Source organism: Arvicanthis niloticus, chromosome 12, assembly GCF_011762505.2.
Source record: "Arvicanthis niloticus isolate mArvNil1 chromosome 12, mArvNil1.pat.X, whole genome shotgun sequence".
Classification (NCBI taxonomy): Eukaryota; Metazoa; Chordata; class Mammalia; order Rodentia; family Muridae; genus Arvicanthis; species Arvicanthis niloticus.
Window position 1 is genome coordinate 9,559,789 of NC_047669.1, and position 15,786 is coordinate 9,575,574.

The window sequence follows — 15,786 nt, forward strand, 5'->3', positions numbered from 1 at the left end:
CAGTGGGAAGTAGTCAGAACGTTGGGCTTGCTGTTGATCACACTTGCGGGTTTTCTACAGAACAGTCTTCTCCTTCCTGATTATTGACAAGGGGCCCTCAGAGCCTTGTAAGCTTTGTGAGTTCCGCTGGCCTCCTCAATGACATGAGCTCTTCTCTCTTCCCTCTAGGAAGAAGAGTTTCAATGTAGAGAAAATTGTGATTCCCAAGAAGACATTAAGGAAAATCTGGGGCTGGCTTGTTCCTGAATAAGAGGTCCCCCTAGAAGGACCTTGGTCCTGGAATATTTCTCTGAAATCTGTGTCACCAGGCGATGTCCTACCATTGTGGTGTCATTGTCTGTGAGAGCCTAAGAAAAGCTGGTGGCACACTGTTGACCATCCAGAACTGTTCAACATCAAAGACCACGTATTTTCTTTGTTAAGTAGTCAGTTTGAAGAATTTTATTACAGCAATGGAATTAAGACAATGGATTAAGACATCAGTGACAGTTGTTACCATTCATAAGAGGCTAAGAGATTTTGTCATAGTGGGATCAAGGTGAATCAGGTCATATGATTGCTCCAAAAGGCTAAAGCAGCAGTCCAGGCAGAGGTGCAACTCTGTGCTTGCTCACATGTTTCTAGGGTACCATGTGATCTTCAGTTTTGGGGTCATTGTAAGAAGGACTTTGACCAACTATTGCTGTTTCAGAAACAGTTGCAAGAACAATAGAGATTGAGAATCATAATATATAAGGCTTGACTTAAGAATCTGGAGGATGTTCCACTCAAAGGCAAAATACACACACACACACACACACATACATACACACACATACATACACACACATACATACATACACACACATACATACATACACACATACATACATACACACATACATACATATTCACATACATACATATGCACACACATACACACATACAAATGCACATACATAGTTAGCGATGATGAGTACTTTCCAAACATCTGAAAGCTGTCCTTCCTAAGGGAAGGGAGATTTATTTATTCTACATTCCAATGGTGAGAGTTCCAGGGAGGTTTGGGGTATAACTGGACCCTATCTAAGGTTCAGAAGGATACTTCAGGAGGATTGCCTGAAAAGGTAGTGAGCTGTCCATCAGCAGGTATTATCAAGCAGAGGCAGCCACCCATGGGTGGCTGTTTAAGGAAGCCTCCCTTTGGGCTAGAGGTTGGGTCAAATGCTTCTGTAATACCTTCACTTTCATGGGCCATAAGGAGCTCCCTCTGATCTGCCTGTCTCTGGCGCCTTTGTTGACTTTCTGTTTCTTCTACAAATGGCTGTAGGGTTCTTAAATGCAGAACTATTTCTGTAATAATTGATACTTTGACTTAATGGAAAGGAGGAGGGAGGGGCGTTTGAAAACAAAGGCTATTTTGTTGCTTGGAAGGGCACACGGTAACCTGTTCAGAGGGGGAGGGACAGGAATGTGGTTGTCTGTGTTAGACCCGTAAATGCTTAGCCAGTGGACAGGCACCATTTGTTCTTGGCTCTAGTTGAAAATGCAAGCACAATAGCTAACAAGCCTTTGTTCTTCAACGGACCATTGTTTCTCCTGTTTGCATAGGTTTGGGACATCCACACAGATTCAAGAAAATTTCCACTTTAACTTTTTTTTTTTTTTTTTTTTTTTTTTTTGAGAGCAAGTTTTCAGATTCCTAATTGAAGTAACTTGGTGAGTTGTTTATGTCAAATTCTGTCCAGGGATTTGACTTCAGAAAGCCATTTTCTGCAGGAAAATATTTTTTCATGCATACGTCGTGTTGTCCCCAGAGAAGAAGGTAGCTAAGCCTCTGCTGGAGTGGGCTGCCTAGTTATTTCTAGCTTCCGGTTTCTGCCCTTGAGTAGTAATTATGTATCTGTCTCACCGTGAGCCACCTCAGATATCCCAACATTCATTTCAGAAACCCCCACCTGGGGCTCGGAGGCACAAAATAGAAATGGGCAGATCCAGGAGGAAGAGGACAGGAATGGGTGTCACAGAACCATATCTTGGTCAGTGTCCTGAGGCCAGTATCCTTGCTCTGTCTGAGAATGACGGGGGGGGGGGGGGGGGGAGACACACAGAGCAGTCTGAGGAATCAGGGCATGACTTCTGGGGGTACAGAACTTTGCTGCTCAATTGTAGCCTCCAGAGCTTGAAGAAACAACTGCTATGGCTCTGCAGGTCCCACAGGACTGGCTAGTTAGGCCAGGGAGGCAGGGTGGCAGCTATGGAGCATCCATGCCCTGGCCCCCAACTGATGCTCCACTCCTGGACTGTCCCTATATCTGTGTAGCCCCGCGCATGCGTGAACCTGAACCTTTGGCTCAGGGCAGCCTTAACCTAGAGACTTGTATAGATTTATTCCCAGGTCTGCATTCTAGGGTGAGGGACCAGCCGGCTCTGAAGTGAAGTCCATAGCTTTGCCCCCTCCTCTTCTTCCTGGTTTCATACTAGCTCTTCTTTACCTCAGCGAGCTCATCTACCTGCTCTGGGTGGAGCTACTCTGAAGCCCTCCTGATCTCTGGTCTGCCACGTGGCCCTGCGCTCCAGGACGGGGTGATGCAGTAGGTCTCCCAACTTCATGAGCATGGGAGTCTATCTGCAGCTGCAGCTTGTAAGCTACCAGATTTCAGAGTTGGGCTCTTGGAGACTGTGAACCAGGAGGTCTGTGTGGGGCCCAGGATCTAGAGTCTAGGTATTTTGGACATAAACAGTGCATGGGCTGTGCTTGGAAAAAAAAAATACTAGTTTCAAGAAAAGAATTGGGAGAATGAGAGAGACAGAACTGGATTACTTCCTGTGTTACTTTTTAATTAATCACCATTTTTGAACCTTCTGTTTAACTGCCTATAAAATGCTCACTGCGTTTAGAATCAAGTAAATAATGTATATAATATGTTTGGCTGGGTGTAATAAATAGGGTTTTAGGATTCTCCTTCTTCTCCTTCAATATCAGGCAACTGGAAAAAGAGAATTTCAATTCCTCCCAGCCCCAAATACCAGGTACCTTTGCAGGTAAGGTTCCAGAAGATTCTAATGGAGACTACACATTCTCCAGTGCTACATGGCTGTTCAGACCACCCAAATTCTTCAGTAGTGACATATAAAGAAACGACCAGAAAGTCATGCTTTAGTCAGCTGTTGCCATTTTTATTTGCAATAAACTACAGAGCCAGGACACACACAGAGAAACAGTACATTATAGAACATGTTCCCAGCACCCTATCCTCTCTTCTGGGGGGAAAGAAGAAAGACTCCCAGGGCCAAAATAAGGCAGATGCAAGTGTGCAGAGACCTAGCCTGCCCTCAGAGCGTGTGAGAACTGCCGAGGACACCTGCATAAGATACAGTGAGCTCAGTTTTCAGGGCTTGGTGAGGCTGGAGGAGGGAGCTTAGAAGAGATGTTCTCTTCCAGACAGGGCGATCCTGGAGGAAGATATGCACCTAAATTAAGAATGCTGAAAGCAAATTTCATCTGTATGCCAGTCATCAAAGACCCGCATCCCTCAGGCGCCAGGTAACAGTAAGGAAGGTGATGCTTGGTCTTGGGAACCCTGTGGTATGGAGGGTGGGGGGCTGGTGTTTAATGAATCAAAGCTCTGCTTTTGTGCACTCGGAGTGTGGACTGGAAATCTTTCCTCATGATGTCTGAGCAGCTTTACAGGTGCTGAGTTAGGTCCACTAGGCACAGGCCAGGAGTCCATTCTTGATTTCTAGTTATCACTAAGTAGGTTGAGTCAAAATGGGAGACTCCCCGTGCTTATCGACTGTGGCGGATGGAATATTCTGAAGTCTTCTCTCATTCACTTCGTCTGTTTGCTTTTTGTGTGGCTCACAAAAAACTAGTAGACTAGAAGACCTTCGCGAGCAAACCATCATATCCGTCATATACTGCACCTGCGGTCAGCCCCTGCGGTCAGCCCCTGCGGTCAGCCTCTGCGGTCAGCCCCCGTCGCACCCCCCCCCCCCCAGTCCCTGCAAAAGCAAGTGGGGAATGGCTGCTGTTCTTCCATTTTAATCATTGAGAAACAGTCTCTTGCCTCACAGAAGTGAGCCAATGCTCTTCAGTCAGCTTTCCCAGACATTCTCTCAGGGGCTGACACACTTCCAGGTTAGCTATGTCTCAGTGGAAGGGGAGGCACTGTCTGTGTATCTCAGTAGCCTGTCCTCTCCCCAAGTCTGGTTTCATATTCTTTACAAGATGGGGTAATAACTGTGTTTTAATGTAAATGTGTAAATCTTCAAACATGATGCTCTATTATTTTTATCTCTTCAAAATAATAATATTTCCAACTTCCCTAAACTAATTCTTTAAACATTTTTCTGTTTGTTTCAAACATAAGAACATGATTTTTTTCCCCCTAGACAGATTTCTAATTCTTTCCAGGAGTTTGCATCTTTTTCTTGGTGTCATTGGTCCATATAACACCCCAATTTAATATCATCTGAGTACTGTTTGCTCTCCTCGTTCTAGATAGACCAGAAATGTTTTGAATATAGCAAAGACCTTTGGTTTCAGTCAAAAGTTTCTCTTGGTGAGTGATAGCAGTGAAGTCTTGTTAATTTTTATCTGGAGAGTAACTGGATTTATTCATCTGAAAAACAATGGAGTTCATTTGTATATACAGTGTCTCGAGTCTTGTGGCACTGTGGATGACCTCTGCAGTCTGTAGGGTTTGTTTGTTTGTTTGTTTGTTTGTTTGTTTGTTTTTTGAGACAGGGTTTCTCTGTATAGCCTTGGCTGTCCTGGAACTCACTCTGTAGACCAGGCTGGCCTGGAACTCAGAAATCCGCCTGCCTCTGCCTCCCAAGTGCTGGGATTACAGGCGTGAGCCACCACCGCCCGGCCCAGTCTGTAGTTCTTAAGAAAGACCCAATGATGATATGTGCTTATGTGTTTGGCTTTATGATGTCACAACACCTACAGCCTGAAGAGATTTCAGGCCCTGCACATGGCTGTGGCAGAATATTAACATTATTAAGCCTAGATGATAGCCCACATTCGCGCGCTGCACTTGTGGCTAAAGTGTATTTGAACATTTTCATAGTGCATGAAATGATTCTCTAATGTTCTAATTCCAAGAAGTGTGATCAACCTGTGGGGACTCTAGGAGGCAGAGAGGGGCAGGTGGAAGGGAATTGCCTAAGTCTCCTTTTTGATTTGGGTTTTAGGGGTAGGCTTTCTCCGTATGGCCCTGGCTGTCCTGGAACTTGCTCTGTAGAGCAGGCTGGCCTTGAACTCAGAGATCCTCTGCTTCTTGGCCTCTGCTGGGATTAAAGGTGTGTGCCACCATTGCCCGGCTTTTGCCTAACCACCACCCTCCAAAAACCAAAAACAAAGCATCATTTACCATTCTCTTTACCTTGTACAAGGTGCCAGGAGGACGTGCTGATCCACAGGTCCATGGCTCACCATCATCTGTGGTAACGCCTCCTGAATTGAGATCTAGTGTTCCATCTCCTTTACCTTAGGGATACCGAGGAGAGCGAAATACTGGGGAAACTGTCTTTATTTTGTTTCCTTGAGACAAAAACCTCACCGTGCAACCCAGGATGGCCTTGAACTTGTGTTCCCCCTGCTCTGCCTAGTAAGGCAGGATGATGGGCATGTGCCACAAAGCTGAGCTGCTATTCTTTCCTCAAGATTGTGCAGTTTTATGGCTTCCAATTGGTACATCTATCTATCTATCTATCTATGTATCATCTATCTATCTATCTATCTATCTATCATCTATCTATCTATCACTTATCTATCATCTATCAGTCATCTATTGATTTATCTATCATATATATATATCATCTATTATTTTCTTTCAAAAAGAAAATAAAAAAGACGGAAAAAACAAGTTCAGTCCTTATTTAAAGGTGCTTCTGTATAGTTATACAACAGAAAACACAGACTTTATGGACTTTTATTGATCCCTACTTATATGGCGGAGTTGTAAGATTTCTTTCTCTTCTGCCATCAAAGGTAAAAAGAAGTTCCACGTTTAATTATCCCTCACCTTGTAATTCTTCCTAAAATCCCACTTCAGAAATAATTTTATGTTAGACAAAGGAAAAAGCCCAGTCTCTCCCATCATCTAAATTATGATTTACCCAATAGATGTTTTTAAATGACACTTTGATTCTCTGTTCTTTTAATTATTGATCTCCAGAATCTGGCCTTGTTTCTCCTGTCTTTGCCTTTACCTCAGTCTCTGCATCTTTTATACTAAAGTGTGGCATGAGCACTCTGATCTGGTTGAGTTCCTTACCATTCTTGGCTGTTTCTAGAGGTGCCCACAGGTGCCTAGGAGGAAGGACCTGAGAGGGCGGAGGAGGAGGAGAAGCTGTGTGTGGGCTCTCCTGCCCAGACTATCCTATGCCCACACACTCCAGATCTACAGAAGAGGGAGAAGAGAGGGTCATGTGTTCATTTAATAAAGAAAGGACGCCATACCCAGGGCTGATGGGGTAGTGAGAGACCATCTCGGAAGAGCCCTAAGGAGCTCTCAGTGATACAGTCAGCGGGGAAATGGGTTTGAGGGCAGCTTCCGAGAGATCTGTGTCCTGGTTTATTACTACTGTGACATTCGGTGCTCTTTAGTTTCCACATTGCCAAGAGATGGACGAACTTTGTAAGGTCCTCAGGAAGTTCAAAAGGTATAGACCTTGGACTAAATAGAAAAGGTGGTCTTTTTTTTTTTTTTGGTGGTCATTTTTTAGTAACAATTTCATGAATACCTAGATACTTCTGTCAGCCCGCCTTCCCTCCATCCCTCCCTCTCTAGCTTCAGGACTTTTAAGTCCTTTCCTCCAGTTTTGGAGACATTACCCAGGCTGGTTGCCTGAAAAGTCTAGTTCTTTCTCTCTTCATGTCAAATCTTGATGCTAGTCTACTGCTCTCCTCCGGCGTTGCAAGTTTGCTCTGAGCTGTGATTTGCCCGTCTATCACTTCCAATTCGATCTTTAGGAAGGAGATCGAAAGTATCTACGCCCCACTGCACAAGCTGAATTTCATATTTTCTGAATCACGAAGCTGCCCTCTGAGTGACCCAGAAAGCCCTTTGATGGTCCATATTTAGCAGTGTCCATCACTCAACAGATGTCTGGGTAAAGGCCCCATGAGCTCCCTCTACATCCTGTGGTTTCAAGTTCCTGAGCTGCTGGTTAGAAAGTTTTCATCCCCTTGCCCCCCTACTCACTCCAGAACCAAAGGACAAATACCCACACCAGCTGGTCACTTATGCATTGAAAACTATTCACTCGTTACCTACGGCAAGCTTGGTGCTGAACGAGTTTCTCTTTGCTTTCAGATTTTGTCCCTTGACACACTCACATACTCTACGTTCTGATGATTCTTCTAGAATTACGACTCTCATCCATAGCTCCTAGCTACAGTTTTCTTGGACCCCCCCCCCCCCCCTTGAGACTTGTGGTCATACCAGCAAGCAGTATGACTTGCTTTTGAACGTGTATAGTTCAGAACAAAACAGGTTCATCGAGGCTCTGTCTAAGGGTCTCAGGTTAGCAGACAAGGCTGCAGGGCTCTCTTGTCCTATACAAGATATGAGGAAGGCGGTGGAAGCCATAGTAAAATACCCATTAGGTTAAATAGGTAATTTGCCTAACACCCTTGGCTTTTTGGATCCCTTTCTCCTTTAGAGATGCCCATGAGGAAAGATACTTCTCTGCTCTCTGAGCACTTTGAATCTTTCCATTAAATATTAGGCATCGAAAGGCAGCCTGCCATTCCATTTCTGTGGAACACAGATGGCTCAGTGCACACCTACCACTAGTGAGGATCACATCAGAGCCTCTTCTCAGGAGGCTCCCTTACCAACCCCAGCATTATTTCCCCTTGTCAACTGGTCACTACTGACAGTGACACTAGACCCTGAAAAGGACTCTGATGTTCTCTACTCACAGAGCAAAACAAAAGTGTATTAGGCGGGTCCTGAGTCCCACTCTGGTAGAACCTGAAAACATTGAAGATTAAGGGGTGACTTCCAGTTAGATAGCAAGGCTGAGGTTTGGAGGATCTAGCTGTCCACGGAGGCTGTTAGGTCTAAAGGTGAAATGAGTCGGCAGCACGTGATTACCTGTCTATACAAAGACTGACTAGCTAGGATGTCTTTCAACACCATGTGACTTGACTCAGAACACTAGGAATACTAGTGTTTTGTGAGTAAGATTCTAGAAAGTTACAGTTTCAGATAGGGTGTAAAGTGTTAGACTAGATATGTGAGATCATTTTAATTTTAACTAACCTCTTGGAGCTATGTTCTCACTGAGTCCTGCTGGAGCCTAGAGCTAGTAACTGCGTGTGACTGTATGGTTTCCCTTCTCAGAGGGCTGGCAGGCTCCTTTCCTTCCTGTTCCCTCTCCCTTCCTTCAATGTTGACATCAGACACCCACCTGCTTCGGAATGTTGAGGTGTAAGCCTTTGACATAGGGAATCTGGGATGCAGATCCTGCTCATCCTTAGGACTCTGTGTTTATGTGGATGCTGATTGTGGCGGTATTAAGGAAGGCACAGTTGAGCTGGGACAGGAGGTAACAGAGTTTTGGCTAAGAGAAGAGGGGGCTAGAGATGGGGAAAGTTGATGTAATTATTTTTGGCAGGAGTTGGAACCAAAGCAGCAGGGGAGAGTAAGTTTTAAGACTCTCTGGCAAAGCAACTTTCTAATCTGTCTCTGAGTATGTGTAAAAAAGTGATTAGTAGGTCTCTATATTTATCATGATTACTCACAAATATATAATTTACATAATATATACAGCACATTAAGTACTGTGTCACCTTATATAATGTGCATATGTATAGTATACATACATATATATGCATGTTATATAATGCCAGTCTGGAGGCTCTGTAAGGTTCTGCCAAGTATTTCCTAATTTATTTGGCAATTTAATTTATTTTTTTTCCCATCTGTAGAATGAACTCTCTTGAGGGGAGTTGGTCTGTGACCCAAATATAATCATCCTACAAAATCTGTCTCCATTCCCAACTCACTGGGGAAATCCCATGAAAACCACAGCACACTGAGCCACAGTTCCTAACCCATCAGCCCAGCGACAAGGCGCACCAAAGGTTTCCGGTTTCATTGTTTTTATTGCTAGTGGGGTGGAAGCATGAAGGCAGGTGAGAACATGTCTGCAGCGTGGAAAGAATCTGAGCAGGATAAGACAGACGGGACCAGGCTCTCCCTTGACCATGTGGCTTTAAGAAGCTACTAAACAGCAGTAAGCCCCCATTCTCCTCTGTAGGGTGCAGATAATAATACTTTGTCGTCTAACCTTAGAGCTTGGTGTGGGGGTCACTTGGATGATGCGCTACACAATAAGAAACCACAGCCGTGGTGTTTAAAAGATGATTTGTAAGGTAAGATTAAACAACAACACAGGACTTACTAAGATTAGTGAATCAGAAGTGCAATGCCATGAAGTTTTATACACTGTGCCTCTGAAAAGGATTGGGCTGTGTCTCTCAAGTAACATTTAACCTCTGCAGGGCCCCTTTGAGAGACTTGTGATTCTCTGGGAATTCATTCCACCTACTGATGGTACTGTCTCAATATCTGTAACCTTGGGAGATCAGAGCTGAAACATTTCTGTAAATATTTTGGAATCAGTGACCTTGACGTTGAGCCTGCCTCAGTTTCTGAATCAAGTGGCTTCCAAGGTAGTACTTGCTGTCACTTGGGAGCTGGCTGGTCACATTTCCAAGCATCCCACCAGGATGCTCTTTATGTGGCCTGGGGTTTCCCTTGCTCAGTAGAAGCGTGTTTGTGGAGCAGGAGGGTTCCAAGTCTTAGCCCTGGATTTTAGATGAGTACTTCCTTCAGAGGTGGGCTCAATTTGTACAGATTCTTCAGATTCCCTCCCTAGTCTGTGGCAAGATTAGAGGCATCTCAGTGGAGTGATGTCAACTGGGCCCAGATTTCCTCTTGAGAAATTTGAGACAGAAATGTAGGTCCAGGTGAGCCAGGGGGCTGAGGCAAAGTTGCTTTCTACCAATGATGGTGTATAGAGTTGTCTTCCAGAGAGGAGGAAGATGCTGGCACCAACTGACTGAAGTCCACTGAGCATGACCAAGACTGTTCTGTCCTGGTTGGCAACATTTTACAGAAGTCACACACGTAGCCAGGAATGTATCCAAGGCAAGAAGATCTGGTGACCATGATGAGGTGACATGGTGGTTCATCAGGCCAACTTCTCTCCACGTAGGACAAGCCATGAAAAACTTGGAAATCAGCCTAATTCTCTACCTCCCATTTTCTTGTGTGGGCTTGCTCCATCCACACACATGCTATATGATGGTTCTCCCTGGAAACCTGGATCCAAGTACCATCAATCCTCAGTGACGAGAAATAACCCTCTTCCCAGATGCTGGTTGTCTATTAGCAACCTTCTTAGTAACATTTACAGTCTAACCTCCTTAGCCAAGATACAATGGAGAAGTCTTTTAACTTTTCCACAACTCAGTTTCTTTATCAACCAGTGGGGGGAATGAGGCTTGAATGGCATGGGTTTCATGGTTGCTTCCCAGATGTAGATAATTCTCGTAAACCTTGAAACCAGCCAGAGAAATGTGTCTCTACAAACAAATGACAGTGGGAGAGTAAGGGCCTTCTTTTTTTCTTTTCCATGCTCTGTTCCCATACGATGTTTATTTCTAATCAGGAAAAGTCCGGCAGTAAATAAATATTTATATATTATATACAACCATATACGCTACATATGTACACATAGAAGACTATCAGAAGGCCCTTCTGCCACACTGTGAGAGTGGGATGTGCAAAGAAACAAGGAATCCCCTGACAGACTGTCTCCTGGTTTTCCCAGTAAAGCCCCTAGCCCCCCTCACCCCATCGTCTCTCCTACCAGGGCTTGGGATTCAAAGAGACACACTTTGGCTTGTATGGTAGTGAGGAGTGGAGAATACTGAGAGTGGTTTTTTTTTTGTTGTTGTTTTGTTTTTGTTTTCTTTCCTTTTTACACAATATTATAACATCGACTTGAAAAATAAAGTCCACTTTCTCAGCTCTCCCGCCTGAGTGTTCATAGGAACTATGAAAATAAATACCACATCTAAAGCATGCTGCCCGGGCAGCCTTGTTTGCTCTCTAAGCAAAACAGCCACCAAGAGATGCTTCAGGAAGCGAACAAGTACCCACGGACAGCAGAGGGAACCAAGAATGGAAATGGCTTTCCACAGCTTCTTGGCTTTCCTCTGCAAGTTAAGGGAGGCGCTGCTGCTTGAAGGACAGCAAAGAAACCATCCTGTGCTTGCTGAGCCCTGCCAAGGATTTTGCTTGGAGAGCTGTAGGCTGTTTTGTTTTTGTACAGAAGGACTTTTGTGCAAGTTTTCTGGGTTGGAGCTCTTTCCCTTGACCACATCCGATCTCGATGTAGGCAGGAAACCTACAGCCTGGAGCTTTACAGGAGCGTGGTGCAGAAAAAGGGAGATTTCTCTTTCAGGCTCAAAGTCTACCCAAAGCCTGTGGGAATGTGAAAGTTGTTGTTAAGAGCCAACCCATCTTCATGGGCCCTGAGTCCATTCGGATATTTCATGGGTGTCAGCTCTGTTAAGAGTGGATCCATTTTCAAAATAGGTAGACTGCATGGCAGGATTAGACTTTCCTCTGGAAGGAGGCTTTGCTTCCTCTGGTCACAGCTGTGCTTGCGTGCGTGCGTGCGTGCTCGCGTGCATGTGCGTGTGCGTGTGCGTGTGCGTGTGCATGTGCGTGTGCATGTGTAGATCCTTTTTTCCTTTCTAGGTAGAGCTGGTGTTTGGCATATTGTTTAGTCTTTTGAACGGCTTTTCCTCCTCAGAGAAAAGAAGCTGCTCTTCTGGGGAGGCCCCATCATCATAGGTGCCTGGTTTTTGTGAGTGATTTTAATCTGAAAGAGGAAACAGAGATCAATTAGTGGTAACACACAGTCCAGTAACTTAGGGCAGAGTGAGTTGCAGAGTAGAAAGAAGGCCAGTTTGGGCTCAAAGGAGCCCCAAGCAGAAGGACAACTGTCCTTGAACAGTTTCAAAATTGGCAACTTGACCCTGACTGGGCCTGGAGTTTGGCACTGCTGGAAGCGAGGGGCGGAAACACCGGGGAGAGACAGGTGTGAGCTTCCCACGTGGCAATCAGCTCGCACCTGTCTTGTGTCCTTGCTATTCATAGACTGTCAGAATGTCACAGCCAGAGGAAACCTCAGGAACCTTCCCGTTCACCACTCTGTGGGATGGATAAGGGAGAGGAGCCCAGAGCTCTGTCAGGGACTTATCTTAGTCAAAGGTCATATGGTGGGGTGGGGGCACAGCTCGCCATGCTCCGAGCCCTGATTCCAGTCTAGGCAGCAGACATATGTCAACCAGCTGACCTGGAGGCTTCCGTTTAACCTCTGGACAGGAACCCTTGTTTGGACAGGTCCCATATAAGTCCCTTAGGTTCATTCCCTCTTCTCAGACTCTTTAAGTCAACCCGGTTTTCTTAGATAAGTTTTTATTATACACATATTTTTTAAGTTTAAGGTTTTTTAATTTATCCTGTAAACATTTCATTAATTATATACATGGTTTCAAAGTGCTTAGTCCCTACTTGAATGTGGCCTGGTGACGCTCCCACACTAATAATTCGCACTATCATTCCGTTGACATTTATCAAGTATGATAGATTTCAGAGTGGGCGGTTGACAGGAGAACAGGAAGTACTTAGGGTTCAAAGACTTGGGTATGGGGCCGTGTACTTCTGTTTCCTTGGTTCAGAACTGTGGATAAATAATTCATCATTCAGAGAACAGTGCTTGTCAGACTTCAAAGTGAGGGTAACATTGATACTATTTCTTTACACAGAGATCACGTGACAGACTGTCAATGAAACCCCACTGTAAACTGGAACAGGGAAGGAAACAGCTAGGTGTATACTGGAGAGAAAGAAAGCAGATGCCAAAGGAAACAGAACCTGCAAGTCTGTCTCTCTAAGAACCTAATCTTTGTGGGGTTTGCCATACTATTGAAAGGGACCTCATGACCATACAGAAAAAGAATTACTGAAGAGAAAACCCATCATCTATTATAAATTAATGAGGATTAGCTACAGGGTCTAAAAAAAAAAATGTAAGTAAGAAGCAAGGAAGGCCTGATGAGGACCGGGAGGCCCCTTACAATCTGATGGTGAGGATGAGGAGAAAGAGAAGGCATGGAGCAGAAGAACTGTGTATGAATAGGCTGAGCTGAGCGCACAGGACAAGGCATGAGGGAGACTGGACAGTTGGCTGATACAGGGCATTCAAAGGGAATGATGAGACTGGTTTCCTGGGAGGCCGAAGAACGAGAGGAGAAAAGAGATGAGGGTGATTATTAACAGCTGTCAGCAGAGCAGGCTGAAGCGGGGATGTCTGGCTACGAGGGTTCTTCTGTAAGTCAGGCTTACGGTTTTAAGGAAGCGAAAGACCCTGAACCACCAAGCTAAGCTGAATGGAGCTGAAATGACTGTCCCACTGGCTTTCAGCCTGGAGTTAGTGAAGAGAATGATCAAGAATACATCAAACCTCTTCCATGTTGTGCCATATTGCAGCCGTTATGTTTGCCCTAGCATAGATGGAGTGAGGCGTAGATGGGGACTCTGACAGTACCGCTCATGGCCTGGCAAGCGACATGCTAAAATGGTAGAGATTGGTGACACGGGCTTTGGGACACATCTCTCACTCCTGAGCTCACACACTGGTCTGAGGGAGACTTTGGCTTCCTCACTTTGGTATCCCTGAACCAATCAGATGCTTGCCAGGAATGTACTGGGGGAAGAGGAACCAGCGCAGAGAAAACAAAGCATTTTCTCGGCTTTCAGTATGGCCATGTTTGGGGAAGTGGGTGGCAGCTGTGTGCATGGCTACCCTACAGTAGAAGGGCCTGGTCTCTGTCCTTTTCTTTCTCTGCCTCTAACTGAACTAAGAACTTGTCTGTTAGCACCTCCAAAGCTAACAAAGTGAAACTCAAATCTGTTTTCAACTTTTTGTTGTTTGTTTGTTTTTTAAAGACAGGCTCACTGTGTAGCCCTGGCTAGCCTAGAACTCTCTTATCTAGCCAAGGCTGGCCTCAAATTCATGGTGATCTTCCTTCATCCTGAGAGCAGGATTCTAAGAGGTCTCTGCCACACCTAGGCATCTCTGCAGTTTTAACAAATGTGCCAATAGGGTGGGTGTTTGGAATATCTCTTTTACATGATAATTTGGTCATGTTTGAGAATTTTATTACTACAGGTAGCTGAAAGACATATGAAATCATACCCTCATTTCAAGTCAAAAAGATACCATACTTTTATCCCTAAGTTAGGCGGGTATATGGTTAAAGTAATCAAGAGTCCACTGAGGAGACAGTTTGATGTAGTGAGACCCACATTTTCATCTTAACTACACTTCTGTAGTTAATGCTCAAACTTACTTGGTAACTGGGTTAGAAATGTGGTCTCTGTGATTCACGAGACAGACAGACAGACGGGCTCCAGTGTGAAGTGTTCTGTTCTTAACACACAGAGAATTGATCCAGTATTCCTGTGTCATACCTTGAAGTTCAGGAGACTACCACAGCTTGTGATTTCTCCTTTAATAGAGCAAAATTCTAAGTCTCACTCATGTCAGAGATTGGCTTCACAGCCCCAGTTTCTGAAAAGTCATCACATTTTATGACTTCAAAAGAAACAGTGAACCTTGGGAGTCCATACTGCATATTCCCATCTGAGAGCAAATGGAGTGTGAACCCACCCTAAATCACATGGGAGGCGCCCCAGGCCTGTCCTGGTCAGCTGGAGCGGAGAGCAGAAGGGCACGCACCCGAAAGGTCTGAAATGGTCTCTGTGACATTCGAGAAGTTAAGGTAATTTTCTTTCTTAAAGTAATCATGGAAGGGGTCGGGTGCTGTCAAGAGTTTGTATGATCATTTAAAAAACCTTAGATATTTCTCACTTCTCCAAGATCTTGAAATCCTCCTTAAGAGTTTCCTTCCATGAGAGGCCTTTGAGACAGGGGTAGTCAATGATCAACTTGGCAGAGTCTAGAATCAAGTTTCCTGATTATGTTAATTAAGAAGGAAGACTTGCATATTGTGTGTGTGTGGGTGGGGGGGAGAGCACCATAGCCTGGCTGGGAGCCTGGACTGTGTAAATTGAGAAAGGACTCTGAGCAGGTGGTATGTTCATCTCTCTCTCTCCTGACTGTAGATACCATGTGAACAGTTGTTTCAAGTTCTTGTTGCCTTGATTGTACTCTTGAACTGTGAATCAGAATAAACCCATTCTCCCTGAAGATGATCTCCTTAAAATATTTCATAATAATAACAAATGAACTAAGACAGGCTTCAGCTGTAGTAGGGACAAGCCAGGCTACGCAAATGAGGCTTCCTGATGCACGGTGAAGTTTAACTTCATCATACTTCACGAGCTTTGGTCTCTGAACCTGCAGCAAACGGTATCCCTGGAATTTGTCAGAAAGTCCAGTTCTTGGGCATCAAGACCTACTTGGTTAGAACTCTGAGAGATGTTCCAGTCACGTGAATTTTAGCCCCCAACCCCAGTAATTCCCACATGCCCTCAAGTTTGGAAGCTACTGGGTTGAAGAACTATGGTCATTTTATTTAATGATTTAGCTGCGTTCCAGCTTTAGAAGGAGATTCTTTTTAAATTTTGCTTTTTGAGACAGAGTCTCATGCATCCCAGGCTAGCCTCAAACTCATTATGTAGCTGACAATTACTCTAAATTTGTAATCCTCCTGTTTCCACATCCCCAATTCTGTGGTTA

General features: G+C 44.6%; 1 protein-coding gene across 2 annotated transcripts in view; it reads right to left on the minus strand.

Moving 5' to 3' along the window:
• Positions 1 to 8,610: 8,610 nt before the first annotated feature.
• Dgkg (diacylglycerol kinase gamma) overlaps positions 8,611 to 15,786 on the minus strand; it is a 188,301-nt gene continuing 181,125 nt past the window's right edge. For both annotated transcript variants that reach the window (XM_034515695.2, XM_034515694.2), the window contains one exon: positions 8,611 to 11,898. In XM_034515695.2, the coding sequence (XP_034371586.1) occupies positions 11,800 to 11,898 (99 nt within the window). In that variant the 3' untranslated portion in view covers positions 8,611 to 11,799. The remainder of the gene's footprint in view (positions 11,899 to 15,786) is intronic.